The sequence below is a fragment of the Thalassophryne amazonica genome, chromosome 8 (genome assembly GCF_902500255.1).
Source record: "Thalassophryne amazonica chromosome 8, fThaAma1.1, whole genome shotgun sequence".
NCBI classification, from domain to species: domain Eukaryota; kingdom Metazoa; phylum Chordata; class Actinopteri; order Batrachoidiformes; family Batrachoididae; genus Thalassophryne; species Thalassophryne amazonica.
Genome location: NC_047110.1, coordinates 309,888 through 324,510, shown reverse-complemented (window position 1 = coordinate 324,510; position 14,623 = coordinate 309,888). Strand labels below are relative to the sequence as shown.

The following is a 14,623-nucleotide window of genomic DNA, read 5'->3' as shown; positions in this document are numbered from 1 at the left end:
GAGTGGTGCATACAGAGCAAAAAGAGGTGAATAAAAAGAAACACTCAGTGCATCATGGGAACCCCCCAGTAGTCTACGTCTATAGCAGCATAACTAAGGGATGTTTCAGGGTCAACTGATCCAGCCCTAACTATAAGCTTTATCAAAAAGGAAAGTTTTAAGCCTAATCTTAAAAGTAGAGAGGGTGTCTGTCTCCCTGATCTGAATTGGGAGCTGGTTCCACAGGAGAGGAGCCTGAAAGCTGAAGGCTCTGCCTCCCATTCTACTCTTACAAACCCTAGGAACTACAAGTAAGCCTGCAGTCTGAGAGCGAAGTGCTCTATTGGGGTGATATGGTACTATGAGGTCCCCAAGATAAGATGGGACCTGATTATTCAAAACCTTATAAGTAAGAAGAAGAATTTTAAATTCTATTCTAGAATTAACACGGGTGCCAATGAAGAGAGGCCAATATGGGTGAGATATGCTCTCTCCTTCTAGTCCCTGTCAGTACTCTAGCTGCAGCATTTTTAATTAACTGAAGGCTTTTCAGGGAACTTTTAGGACAACCTGATAATAATGAATTACAATAGTCCAGCCTAGAGGAAATAAATGCATGAATTAGTTTTTCAGCATCACTCTGAGACAAGACCTTTCTAATTTTAGAGATATTGCGCAAATGCAAAAAAGCAGTCCTACATATTTGTTTAATATGCGCATTGAATGACATATCCTGATCAAAAATGACTCCAAGATTTCTCACAGTATTACTAGAGGTCAGGGTAATGCCATCCAGAGTAAGGATCTGGTTAGACACCATGTTTCTAAGATTTGTGGGGCCAAGTACAATAACTTCAGTTTTATCTGAGTTTAAAAGCAGGAAATTAGAGGTCATCCATGTCTTTATGTCTGTAAGACTATCCTGCAGTTTAGCTAATTGGTGTGTGTCCTCTGGCTTCATGGATAGATAAAGCTGGGTATCATCTGCGTAACAATGAAAATTTAAGCAATGCCGCCTAATAATACTGCCTAAGGGAAACATGTATAAAGTGAATAAAATTGGTCCTAGCACAGAACCTTGTGGAACTCCATAATTAACCTTAGTCTGTGAAGAAGATTCCCCATTTACATGAACAAATTGTAATCTATTAGATAAATATGATTCAAACCACCGCAGCGCAGTGCCTTTAATACCTATGGCATGCTCTAATCTCTGTAATACAATTTTATGGTCAACAGTATCAAAAGCAGCACTGAGGTCTAACAGAACAAGCACAGAGATGAGTCCACTGTCTGAGGCCATAAGAAGATCATTTGTAACCTTCACTAATGCTGTTTCTGTACTATGATGAATTCTAAACCCTGACTGAAACTCTTCAAATAGACCATTCCTCTGCAGATGATCAGTTAGCTGTTTTACAACTACCCTTTCAAGAATTTTTGAGAGAAAAGGAAGGTTGGAGATTGGCCTATAATTAGCTAAGATAGCTGGGTCAAGTGATGGCTTTTTAAGTAATGGTTTAATTACTGCCACCTTAAAAGCCTGTGGTACATAGCCAACTAATAAAGATAGATTGATCATATTTAAGATCGATGCATTAAATAATGGTAGGGCTTCCTTGAGCAGCCTGGTAGGAATGGGGTCTAATAGACATGCTGATGGTTTGGAGGAAGTAACTAATGAAAATAACTCAGACAGAACAATCGGAGAGAAAGAGTCTAACCAAATACCGGCATCACTGAAAGCAGCCAAAGATAACGATACGTCTTTGGGATGGTTATGAGTAATTTTTTCTCTAATAGTTAAAATTTTATTAGCAAAGAAAGTCATGAAGTCATTACTAGTTAAAGTTAAAGGAATACTCGGCTCAATAGAGCTCTGACTCTGTCAGCCTGGCTACAGTGCTGAAAAGAAACCTGGAGTTGTTCTTATTTTCTTCAATTAGTGATGAGTAGTAAGATGTCCTAGCTTTACGGAGGGCTTTTTTTTTTATAGTGCAACAGACTATTTTTCCAGGCTAAGTGAAGATCTTCTAAATTAGTGAGACGCCATTTCCTCTCCAACTTACGTGTTATCTGCTTTAAGCTGCGAGTTTGTGAATTATACCACGGAGTCAGGCACTTCTGATTTAAAGCTCTCTTTTTCAGAGGAGCTACAGCATCCAAAGTCGTCTTCAATGAGGATGTAAAACTATTGACGAGATACTCTATCTCACTTACAGAGTTTAGGTAGCTACTCTGCACTGTGTTGGTATATGGCATTAGAGAACATAAAGAAGGAATCATATCCTTAAACCTAGTTACAGCGCTTTCTGAAAGACTTCTAGTGTAATGAAACTTATTCCCCACTGCTGGGTAGTCCATCAAAGTAAATGTAAATGTTATTAAGAAATGATCAGACAGAAGGGAGTTTTCAGGGAATACTGTTAAGTCTTCAATTTCCATACCATAAGTCAGAACAAGATCTAAGATATGATTAAAGTGGTGGGTGGACTCATTTACATTTTGAGCAAAGCCAATTGAGTCTAACAACAGATTAAATGCAGTGTTGAGGCTGTCATTCTCAGCATCTGTGTGGATGTTAAAATCGCCCACCATAATTATCTTATCTGAGCTAAGCACTAAGTCAGACAAAAGGTCTGAAAATTCACAGAGAAACTCACAGTAATGACCAGGTGGACGATAGATAATAACAAATAAAACTGTTTTTTGGGACTTCCGATTTGGATGGACAAGACTAAGAGTCAAGCTTTCAAATGAATTAAAGCTCTGTCTGGGTTTTAGATTAATTAATAGGCTGGAATGGAAGATTGCTGCTAATCCTCCCCCTCGGCCGTGCTACGAGCATTCTGGCAGTTAGTGTGACTCGGGGTGTTGACTCATTTAAACTAACATATTCATCCTGCTGTAACCAGGTTTCTGTAAGGCAGAATAAATCAATATGTTGATCAATTATTATATAATTTACTAACAGGGACTTAGAAGAGAGAGACCTAATGTTTAATAGACAACATTTAACTGTTTTAGTCTGTGGTGCAGTTGAAGGTGCTATATTATTTTTTCTTTTTGAATTGTTATGCTTAAATAGATTTTTGCTGGTTATTGGTAGTCTGGGAGCAGGCACCGTCTCTACGGGGATGGGGTAATGAGGGGATGGCAGGGGGAGAGAAGTTGCAGAGAGGTGTGTAAGACTACAACTCTGCTTCCTGGTCCCAACCCTGGATAGTCACAGTTTGGAGGATTTAAGAAAATTGACCAGATTTCTAGAAATGAGAGCTGCTCCATCCAAAGTGGGATGGATGCCGTCTCTCCTAACAAGACCAGGTTTTCCCCAGAAGCTTTGCCAATTATCTATGAAGCCCACCTCATTTTTTGGACACCACTCAGACAGCCAGCAATTCAAGGAGAACATGCGGCTAAACATGTCACTCCCGGTCCGATTGGGGAGGGGCCCAGAGAAAACTACAGATCCCGACATTGTTTTTGCAAAGTTACACACCGATTCAATGTTAATTTTAGTGACCTCCGATTGGCGTAACCGGGTGTCATTACTGCCAACGTGAATTACAATCTTACCAAATTTATGCTTAGCCTTAGCCAGCAGTTTCAAATTTCCTTCAATGTCGCCTGCTCTGGCCCCCGGAAGACATTTGACTATGGTTGCTGGTGTCGCTAACTTCACATTTCTCAAAACAGAGTCGCCAATAACCAGAGTTTAATCCTCGGCGGGTGTGTCGTCAAGTGGGGAAAAACAGTTAGAAATGTGAACGGGTTGGCGGTGTACACGGGGCTTCTGTTTAGGGCTACGCTTCCTCCTCACAGTCGCCCAGTCGGCCTGCTTTCCCGGCTGCTCGGGCTCTGCTGGAAGGGAACTAACGGCGGCTAAGCTACCTTGGTCCGCACCGACTACAGGGGCCTGGCTAGCTGTAGAATTTTTGCGGAGCCGAGTCTCCAATTCGCCCAGCCTGGCCTCCAAAGCTACGAATAAGCTACACTTATTACAAGTACCATTACTGCTAAAGGAGGCCGAGGAATAACTAAACATTTCACACCCAGAGCAGAAAAGTGCAGGAGAGACAGGAGAAGCCGCCATGCTAAACCGGCTAAGAGCTAGTAGCTGCGCTAAGCTAGCGGATTCCTAAAAACACACAAAGTGAATGTGTAAATAATTTAGAGGTGATTCAGCAGAGGGAGTGGTTTAGTTAAGGCACGTGAAGATTACACTGGGAAACAAAGCGTTATCTAGTTAACTAGATCAATCTAACTGCGCAGATTAAACAGCTAACAGATACAGAAAAACACCGCTGTGCTCCGGAACAGGAAGTGATACAATACCGCAGTGAGAGCCAACCACCAGTAGAGTCAAGCCGTCACAAAGCACTCACAGGCGGACAAACTTCACACGAGCCTCGCGCCAGTCCCAGCTAGCAAGCGAGCTAGATAAGGTGGCTTTCTCCAGTTACTCTAATGCCTATTATACATTCTCCAGAATTGACTATTTTTTGGTTTCTGCAGCCTTGACTCCTTTGATATCTAACTGGTATGATGGCATAGTAATCTCAGATCATGCAAGTGTATCTTTCCAGTTAAATTTACCAAACCGCCCACCTCTCACCCCTAGATGGCTTCTTCAGTCCTTTTGGTTGAAGGATCCAAAATTTTTAGACTATGTAGGAAAGCAAATTGATTACTATTTTCAATATAACACTGACCAAACATCTGCAAGTATAAGGTGGGAAGCATTTAAAGCTTTTTTAAGAGGGCAAATGATTAGCTTTACTAACTTCAGATATAGAACATCCAAAACAGAAATGGAGCAACTGGAAATTAAAATTAAAGATGTGGAAGAGTAAATTCACAGGAACTCTTCTGACTCACTATTTTCAGAACTTAATAGACTTAGAGCTAAATATAATGTCTTGTCAGTTAACAAAGCCACAAAAAACGTGCTCAGGCTAAGGCAGTCATACTATGAGCAGGGTGAAAAAGCCAGTAAACTTTTAGCCTGGCACATTAAGCAGACGCAAGCAGATAGGGCAATAAATTCAATTACCACAGATAATGGCTGTGTTACCACAGACTTAAAAGAAATTAATGACACTTTCTTTTTTTCTTTTTTTTTAAATCAGAACTTATATAAAATGGATTATTCTGGTGTAACCCCATTACAACAAAATACATTCTTGGAACAATTACACTTTCCTACTCTGAGTGAAGACTCCTTAGATTATCACTACTGATGAAATTGCCCAAGCCATAAAGAGCATGCAAGGGGGTAGAACCCCAGGCCCTGACTCAATCCCAATAGAAATATTCAAAATTTTCAAAGAGAAACTAGTTGAACCCCTTTTGGATATGTATCTGGAATCGTTTAGCCGCGGATCTCTCCCTCCTACACTCAATACTGCAACAATTATTTTATTATTCAAACCAAATAAACCAGAATCTCACTGTAGTTCATATAGACCAATTTCACTGTTAAATTATGATTTTAAGATACTCGGTAAACTTCTGGCAAGGAGGTTAGAACCTCTTCTACCTCTTATGGTTCACCCTGACCAAAATGGTTTTGTTAAGGGTAGGCAGGGTTTTCACAACATATGGAGGGTGTTGAACATAATTCACGAGAAAGGTGGGCATACTGGTAATGCTTTACTGTCAATGAATGCAGAGAAAGCATTCGACAGGATAGAATGGCAATATCTATTTGATGTTTTGAGGAAATTTGGTGTGAAGGAGACATTCTTAAAATGGATTCAACTGCTCTATTCCAACCCTCAAGCTGAGATATTGACTAACGGCCTTCTCTCAACACCAATCAGCCTTCATAGGGGGACCTGTCAGGGGTGCCCCCTCTCCCCCCTCCTGTTTACTCTTGCAATCGAGCCGTTGGCTATGGCTGTTCGCACTCATGGTGGTATATCAGGCATTAAAATTGGCAGTACAGACCATCGTATTGCTCTGTACGCAGATGATGTGATTATGTTCTGCTCCTCTTTGGACACCTCGTTACCTTCTATATTGAACTTAATAGATGTTTTCAGTACATTTTCTGGTTATAAAATAAATTACGGTAAATCAGTTTTATTATTTTTAAATGAAAATGAAAGGCGAAATCCCCCAGTTCAAACACGCTTTTTAGTGTTTGGACACGGGCTTTGTTTATTTGGGAGTAAAAATTACCCCTTCTGTTGACAGACTTGTTGAAGCTAACTATGACCCTATGACAGAGACAGTAACACAGCTTATAACTCGATGGATGGACCTACCTATATCTCTGATTGGTCGTATTAATATTTTAAAGATGTCTGTCCTGCCTAAATATCTTTACCTTTTCCAGTCAATTCCTCTATCCCCACCAACTTCTCTTTTTCAGACCTTAAGGAAACTGTTCTCAAAATTTATTTGGAATGACAAAAGGCCCAGACTCAGACTTTCCTTATTGTATCTTCCATATGATAGAGGGGGATTAAAATTACCTAACCTAATTTGGTATTTTTGGGCTGCTCAAATCAGAGCTGCAATGTTCTACTTTGTTACAGACCAGACACCTGCATGGGTTTTATTGGAGTCTTCATCTGTCAACATTCCCTTAAATTTGTACTTTTACTTGGCCGATAAGAAGAAACTACAAACCCTTTCTAAAAAATACAATAAAGGTGTGGTATGAGGCTCAAGCATGTTTGGGAGACTCACAACAACTGTCCCATTTTACTCCAATTTTTGTTAATGATAATTTCCCCCCTGATAGGGCAGATCTGGGTTTTAAATTTTGGTTTAATCAAGGTATAACAAAGGTGTCTGATCTGTACAAAGATGGTACCTTTATGTCTCTTGAGCAGTTAAAAGAATCTTTTGGTATACCATCGAAACACTTTTTCAAATACCTTCAAATAAGAGCTTATGTTATGACCAAACAGGGCTCCAGCTTAAAAGCCCCTTTATTATCGACTCTTGAAAGGATTACTATAAAGCATTTAAATGGGTCAGGTGTCTGTATTATATCAACAATTTGTGGACAGTTATAATGAAACAACACAGTTAATATTGGAGGCTTGGAAAAGAGACTTAAAAGTGGATGTGTCAGAGGACAATTGGCGCAGGACGTGCTCTTTAGCTCAGACTCAAACTACAAATACCTATTCTAAACTTTTGCAATATAAGTGGCCAACTAGACAATATATTACACCGGCTAAATTGCATCGCTTTAATCCAGATATTCCAGATACATGCATTAAATGTGGGGTTCAGAAGGGCTCTTTCTACCACTGTGTGTGGGAGCGCCCCAAAATTGCTTTCTTTTGGAACAAAATATTGAAAGTGTTAAGTCAGGTTGTTGGGAAAATTGTACCGCTGGATCCTACTTTGTGCCTTCTTAATGTTTATCCTGATCAACTAGAATTTCCCGAAAAGACAAAAATGTTATTAAACATTGGGTTTCTTGAGGCAAAGCACTGCATTGCAAGAGCCTGGAAGGACAAAAAAGTGTGTGGACTGTCACAGTGGTTGAGTGGACTAACATCAATATTGGCTTTGGAGAAAATCACCTACATGGCAAGAAACAAACTTGATACGTTTTGGGACATTTGGACAGCTTTCTACGCATTCCTTGATACTTATGATCTTACTGAAGACAATGTAAATGCTGAACAACTGTAACATATGTTGATGTCAATATCTGCTGACCCCACCCCCTCTTTTTTTTCTCTCTTTTTTTTTTTTTTTGCCTATATGACACTGTTGATTGGTGTTAACTTGTTGACAAAATAATAAAAATATGTTTAAAAAAAAAAAAGAAGTGGCACGATCACACACCAATTTTCAATCATTTTTCACTTGTTATTGGAAAAATAGTGGCGTGAATGTTCTAAAAGATCTTCATAGTGTCCATGGTTTATGAGCTTTTAATGATTTGCAAGCTGAGTTTGACCTTCCAGGTTCATCCTTTTTCTTCTATATGCAATGAAGATCAGATACGCGAGCGTATGGTGTTGCATGGGGAGCAGCTCTCCCCACACACCCCCTACGCAAGCTACTCGTTCAGTAGGACCGACACGGGGGGTGGGGGTTCTAAATTTTACAAGTTCATTCCTGGACTCCATAAACCATAAACCTTTATCAGGAGATGATATTTGGAATAGAGATATAAATGTGGTAAATGACAGAGATCTGCTGGGACACACTGTGGAAGAATCTTAGTGGTACATCCAAAACCCCCAACCATCAATTAATATACTATAAGTATGTTCATAGGACGTACCTCACCCCTAGGAGGCGTTATTCTGTGAAAATCATGACATCTCCAAATTGCGATGTTTGCCCATTCAATGCCCAGGAGTCATTCTTGCGTGTTTACTGGCAGTGCCCTGGCGTGGTTAGATTCCAGAATGAAATATCTCTCACTTTAAGTGGCATTCTTAAGATCAGGATTCCAGTCTCCCTGACTTTACTTGATGATTCAATTCAATTCAATGACGATTCTTCTTTAAATTTGTCTCTGCAGCACAGGCACATTCTACAGGCCCGTCTCACAGAAGCCAAGAAGATGCTAGCCCTCAGGTGGAAACCGCCACATTCCCGTGCTTGGCAGCAGTGGACCAATTCATTTCTTGAGATTGTCCTGATGGAGGGTCTGTCAAGACGCATGCACGGAGCAAAACAAGTGACTGCAGGTCTGGGATGCAGCACACACTTTAGTTGTTTAGTTAAAGAAGGGGTGCAGCATGGCCTACCTGGATCTTTCTGTGATATTTTTATTGGGGAAAGGGATCCTGGGAGGCGGGGATCAGGGGTTCTAATACTCTTACCTCCCTGCAAATGCAGAAATGAGCGTTCCTGTTTGCACTCACTATGTGGAAAAGAAGGCAGGGAGGGAAAAAACTGTGTATATGTATGTGAATATATATATATATATATATATATATATATATATACACACAGTAGTGTTCAGAATAATAGTAGTGCTATGTGACTAAAAACATTAATCCAGGTTTTGAGTATATTTCTTATTGTTACATGGGAAACAAGGTACCAGTAGATTCAGTAGATTCTCACAAATCCAACAAGACCAAGCATTCATGATATGCACACTCTTAAGACTATGAAATTGGGCTATTAGTAAAAAAAAGTAGAAAAGGGGGTGTTCAGTCAGTGAGTTCGTCAGTTTTGTGGAACAAACAGGTGTGAATCAGGTGTCCCCTATTTAAGGATGAAGCCAGCACCTGTTGAACATGCTTTTCTCTTTGAAAGCCTGAGGAAAATGGGACGTTCAAGACATTGTTCAAAAGAACAGCAGTTTGATTAAAAGTTGATTGGAGGGAAAACATACGCAGGTGCAAAAAATTATAGGCTGTTCATCTACAATGATCTCCAATGCTTTAAAAAGGACAAAAAAAAACAGAGACGCATGGAAGAAAATGGAAAACAACCATCAAAATGGATAGAAGAATAACCAGAATGGCAAAGGCTCACCCACTGATCAGCTCCAGGATGATCAAAGACAGTCTGGAGTTACCTGTAAGTGCTGTGACAGTTAGAAGACGCCTGTGTGAAGCTAATTTATTTGCAAGAATCCCCCGCAAAGTCCCTCTGTTAAATAAAAGACGTGCAGAAGAGGTTACAATTTGCCAAAGAACACATCAACTGGCCTAAAGAGAAATGGAGGAATATTTTGTGGACTGATGAGAGTAAAATTGTTCTTTTTGGGTCCAAGGGCCGCAGACAGTTTGTGAGACGACCCCCAAACTCTGAATTCAAGCCACAGTTCACAGTGAAGACAGTGAAGCATGGTGGTGCAAGCATCATGATATGGGCATGTTTCTCCTACTATGGTGTTGGGCCTATATATCACATACCAGGTATCATGGATCAGTTTGGATATGTCAAAATACTTGAAGAGGTCATGTTGCCTTATGCTGAAGAGGACATGCCCTTGAAATGGGTGTTTCAACAAGACAATGACCCCAAGCACACTAGTAAACGAGCAAAATCTTGGTTTCAAACTAACAATTTTTTTTTTTTTTTTTTTACATTTTCAATTAAAAACAAAAATTGATCACAAAATGAGACATCCTAAAAGTTGCAGGTCTGGAGCTGCTGTAGGAGCTCTGGGCTTTTAGGCTAAATTAGACCCATTTTAAGTCTTATTTTGACAGCCAAGCAGATGCTTCAAAAAAGTCATCAAGATCATCCTAAAAACAAACAAACAAAAAATCCATATTTCTGGTAAAAACTTTGAAAATTCTCGTACCTGCAAATCACAGTTGAGGTAAATCATTTGTGCTACATACACGTGCTTCAGTTTTAATGAAGATGTGCTTAAGTTTTTGTGTTAACCACATTAAATGCTCACAGGTAAACTCCTGGATCTGGATCAGGATTCAGTGAGATCAACACTTTCCTTAAATAAAAAGAGAACCAGGCCTCTTCCTCACCGTGACTTTGCGGAGCTGGAACCGTCGTGCTCGAATGTCTTCCATCAGCATCTCAAACGGCGTCAGGCTGAACTCAGTGGGCAGCGGGTTGAACGGCTGCTCCTGCACCTTCTTTAGCTTCACTCCCTGCCTGAGCTCCTTCATCAGCTGGACCCACAGACGCGCCTGTCAGCGCACGCACACGCACACACGCACACGGCTCAGAACAGCAGCCCTCCAACAGGAAACACGGCCCACGTCGTGGCTCAGCTCACCCAGTCCCTGTGCTTTAGGGCGTCCAGCTCCGCCGTAGCCCCGCCTTCCAGAACTTCGTCCGTTGTCATCTTCTTCAACATCTACACAAGAAGCAACAAAAACACTTTAATAATGTAGGACCGCCCCCAAGGTGGTGGCCCACGTTTGTGTAGTCCAAAAACTAAGACAGACAGCACAGCCCAGATCTGGATCAGGGAGTGTGTGTGTGTGTGTGTGTGTGTGTTTTTAATTTACTGTTTCTATTATTTAAATCAACCCTGTGATTTTCACTAATTATACAGCTGGTTTTTATTTTATTCCACATCAGCAGTGCAATGTGGTGCAGCTCGCGTTCCTGCTCAAGAGACACCGTCGCATTCATGAACCGTCGCACTGGGATTGTGCACGCCTGCCCGTTGCCGCTATGTTTTGTGGTGCGCTAATTCGAACTGTTTTGCGCCGTAATTCCACCAAATTTGCACTATGTGTGAAGGGGCCCTAAAGAAAGCTAAAACGATCATAAAATTTACAACAAATAAGCCATATACATGCTATAAAACAACTAGGACGTTGACACGTGGGGAACCGCGGGTTCTAGATGTGTTCATTTGTACTATATATGGAGGACAGCTGAGTTTGGGGAAAATCTGTTTACAGTTATGCTCCTTTTTTTTAAAGTACTGACATAGAAAAATTTCTTAGTTTTTCTGAAAGTCTGTTGAAGGTTTAATCTGTTTTCAGTTGTGTTCATTTTTCTAAAATGAATTTTTGTCATCAATATGAAGACTGAAAAGGAGGTCCCAGATGTCCAGGGAGAATCTTTGGCTTTTTGAGGCAGATCTAGATAACTTCATGTGGTGATTCATGACCATGGACGAGACCTGGGTCCGTTACTTCTAACCAGAGAACAAACAACCAAAGCAATGGAAACGTAGGTTGTTCCCTGCCAAAGAAAGTCAAAGCTGTCTCATCTGCTGGAAAGGTTATGGCCTCTGTCTTCTGGGATGCTGAGGGCATCATAATGGTGGACAATCTCCAGAAGGGACAGACCATCAATTGGGCCTATTACGCATTATTCTGCGACAACTGTGGAAAAAATAAAGCATCAAGCAGCGTGGAATACTAAACGAGGTGTTCTGTTTCACCAAGACAATGCTCCAGTCCACACATTGGTCATCACAATGGCTGCCATTCATGAATATGGCTTTGAACTTGTTCTACACCCACTTTATTCTCCTGGTTTGCCTCCTTTGGACCTCCTTATGTTTCCAAACATGAAAAAGCATCTTGCTGGAACTCACTATAATACTTATGATGATATCATATCTGCAGTGGATGGCTTCCTTGAGCTCCAGGATAAGATCTTCTACGAACGGCATTAAGGCACTGCAGCAATGTTGCAAGAAGTGTGTGGCCTTACACAGTTATTATGGTAAAATATAAAACTTTATTCATTAAGACTTAAAACAGAGGTCTCAAACTTGTTCCAGAAAGGGCTGAGAGGGTGCAGGTTTTCTTTCCAACCACCCACTCCACCAGGTGATTTCACTGATTAACTGATTCCATCTGCTCAAAGTGATGTTAAATGTGACTTAACTTAAAACGTCAATTCAGATGTGGTTTCTTCTTGGCTGGGGTCAAAATTCAAAATCAAAATCAAATCAGAAAGTTCCCAGTTCAAGACCACCCATGCCCATTCCCTTTGAAATGTGTTGTAGCGTCAATTAGGGGCACCCAGGATGAAACCCGTGCCAAATGAACGCACAGATCCATGTCGGATTTGCAGTGGCTACTGTGAGTGGGGAATCAGACTTCTAATCCATACGTTGCACAAATGCTCCTGTACACGATTTCTGGCACCTGGTTGTGCCTTTCAGTGTACGCTGTCCCAGCTTGCATCTTGTTACTATGTGCTTGGCTGTCTCTGGGGAACATCTGCAAAGACTGCAATTTGGGTCCTGTCGGCTGTGGTAGACTCCTACCTTTATGGATCTGGTGCTCAGGGCTTGTTCTTGTGTTGCCATGATCAGAGCCTCTGTGCTGTCCTTTAGACCGGCCATTTTATTTCTAGCCACTGATAGGTCTTCTTGAGGTCAGCCACTTCCTCCACCTGTCAATGGTACATCCCATGGAGGTGCTTGGTCTTCCATTGACAGGTAGGTTTGTTAGGACACAAATGCGAGGCTCACACAAACAGCTCTGGTTGTAGAAAGACTTTCGTGGTGAGGATAGCAGTGGTCGGTACAGGAAAGGCAGTCCAAAAAACAATCACCAGGCTTAGGCAAGGTCAGAACAAACATGCAGGAGGTCGAGAACACAATGAGGCAGGCAGGACTAGGACTGTGTACGGAGAACAGATTCTTTTCGGGTATTGTTAAGAAATGATGATGACTGATCCACAGATATCAATAGTCTTGTTGCTTAACGATTCCCTTATCGGTCCTTCAGAGTGGCCGTTGTTTTTGAGGGTGTTTGTCGGGAAAATTATCATTTCTCTACGTTGATTACAGACCCTCCAGCAGCTCTGCCATCAACCGCTTCTGCAGCGCGACTCCACTTTGAAGCATGAACCAAAGAAGCAATGCTTCGATCAGCTGGCTTGTTGGTTCTTTGATTTGCTGCTCTTCAGAAATGGAAAGTTCGCTTCTTAACCCCTCTCAAAGTCATTAAAATATGTTAATTGTGAGTCACTTTTGTGTGAATTAAAGTCACTAACTGGGATTTTCACCCATATTGGCCTCTCTTCATTGGCTCCCTGTTAATTCCAGAATAGAATTTAAAATTCTTCTTCTTACTTATAAGGTTTTGAATAATCAGGTCCCATCTTATCTTAGAGATCTCATAGTACCATATCACCCCAATAGAGCGCTTCGCTCTCAGACTGCAGGCTTACTTGTAGTTCCTAGGGTTTGTAAGAGTAGAATGGGAGGCAGAGCCTTCAGCTTTCAGGCTCCTCTCCTGTGGAACCAGCTCCCAATTCAGATCAGGGAGACAGACACCCTCTCTACTTTTAAGATTAGGCTTAAAACTTTCCTTTTTGCTAAAGCTTATAGTTAGGGCTGGATCAGGTGACCCTGAATCATCCCTTAGTTATGCTGCTATAGACTTAGACTGCTGGGGGGTTCCCATGATGCACAGAGTGTTTGTCTTTTTGCTCTGTATGCACCACTCTGCATTTAATCATTGGTGATTGATCTCTGCTCTCTTCCACAGCATGTCTTTTTCCTGGTTCTCTCCCTCAGCCCCAACCAGTCCCAGCAGAAGACTGCCCCTCCCTGAGCCTGGTTCTGCTGGAGGTTTCTTCCTGTTAAAAGGGAGTTTTTCCTTCCCACTGTCGCCAAGTGCTTGCTCATAGGGGGTCGTTTTGACAGTTGGGGTTTTTACGTAATTATTGTATGGCCTTGCCTTACAATATAAAGCGCCTTGGGGCAACTGTTTGTTGTGATTTGGCGCTATATAAATAAAATTGATTTGATTTGACTCTTGTCTTGTTGCAGTCAAGAAATGAGAATCGGCCTCCGTTCCTTTGGCACAGTGCCAAACGCTGCGCGGCTCTCTGCTGAGACAGAGTCCGGTCAGAATTAATAACTTCAAAATGAATTGCCACTTTAAATAAAATGATGCCTCTTTCCCAACGCTGTAATACAGACAAACTACAATCAACTAAAACTTTTTTCCTCCCAAAATGAGACGTCCTGCGTTATCAATTACATCCTGACGTGCAGCACATCCGGCTGCAAGAGCTCAGCTCAGATGTATGGAAAGACATTCATGCCAATAATGTCTGAAAGGAAATGCTTTTGACAAAAACTACAAACTTTATTTCTACAGTGAGGAAAATAAGTATTTGAACACCCTGTAATTTTGCAAGTTCTCCCACTTAGAAATCATGGAGGGGTCTGAAATTTTCATCTTAGGTGCATGTCCACTGTGAGAGACATAATCTAAAAAAAAAAACATCCGGAAATCACAATGTA

At 41.2% G+C, this 14,623-nt stretch overlaps 1 protein-coding gene across 1 annotated transcript in view; it reads right to left on the bottom strand.

The window, feature by feature from the left end:
* Positions 1 to 14,623, bottom strand: part of spire2 (spire-type actin nucleation factor 2) — a 245,752-nt gene that overhangs the window by 150,111 nt on the left and 81,018 nt on the right. Inside the window, exons 4-5 of the mRNA XM_034175653.1 lie at positions 10,667 to 10,747; positions 10,413 to 10,577 (exon numbers count right to left, since the gene is read on the bottom strand). Of these exons, the coding sequence (XP_034031544.1) occupies positions 10,413 to 10,577; positions 10,667 to 10,747 (246 nt within the window). The remainder of the gene's footprint in view (positions 1 to 10,412; positions 10,578 to 10,666; positions 10,748 to 14,623) is intronic.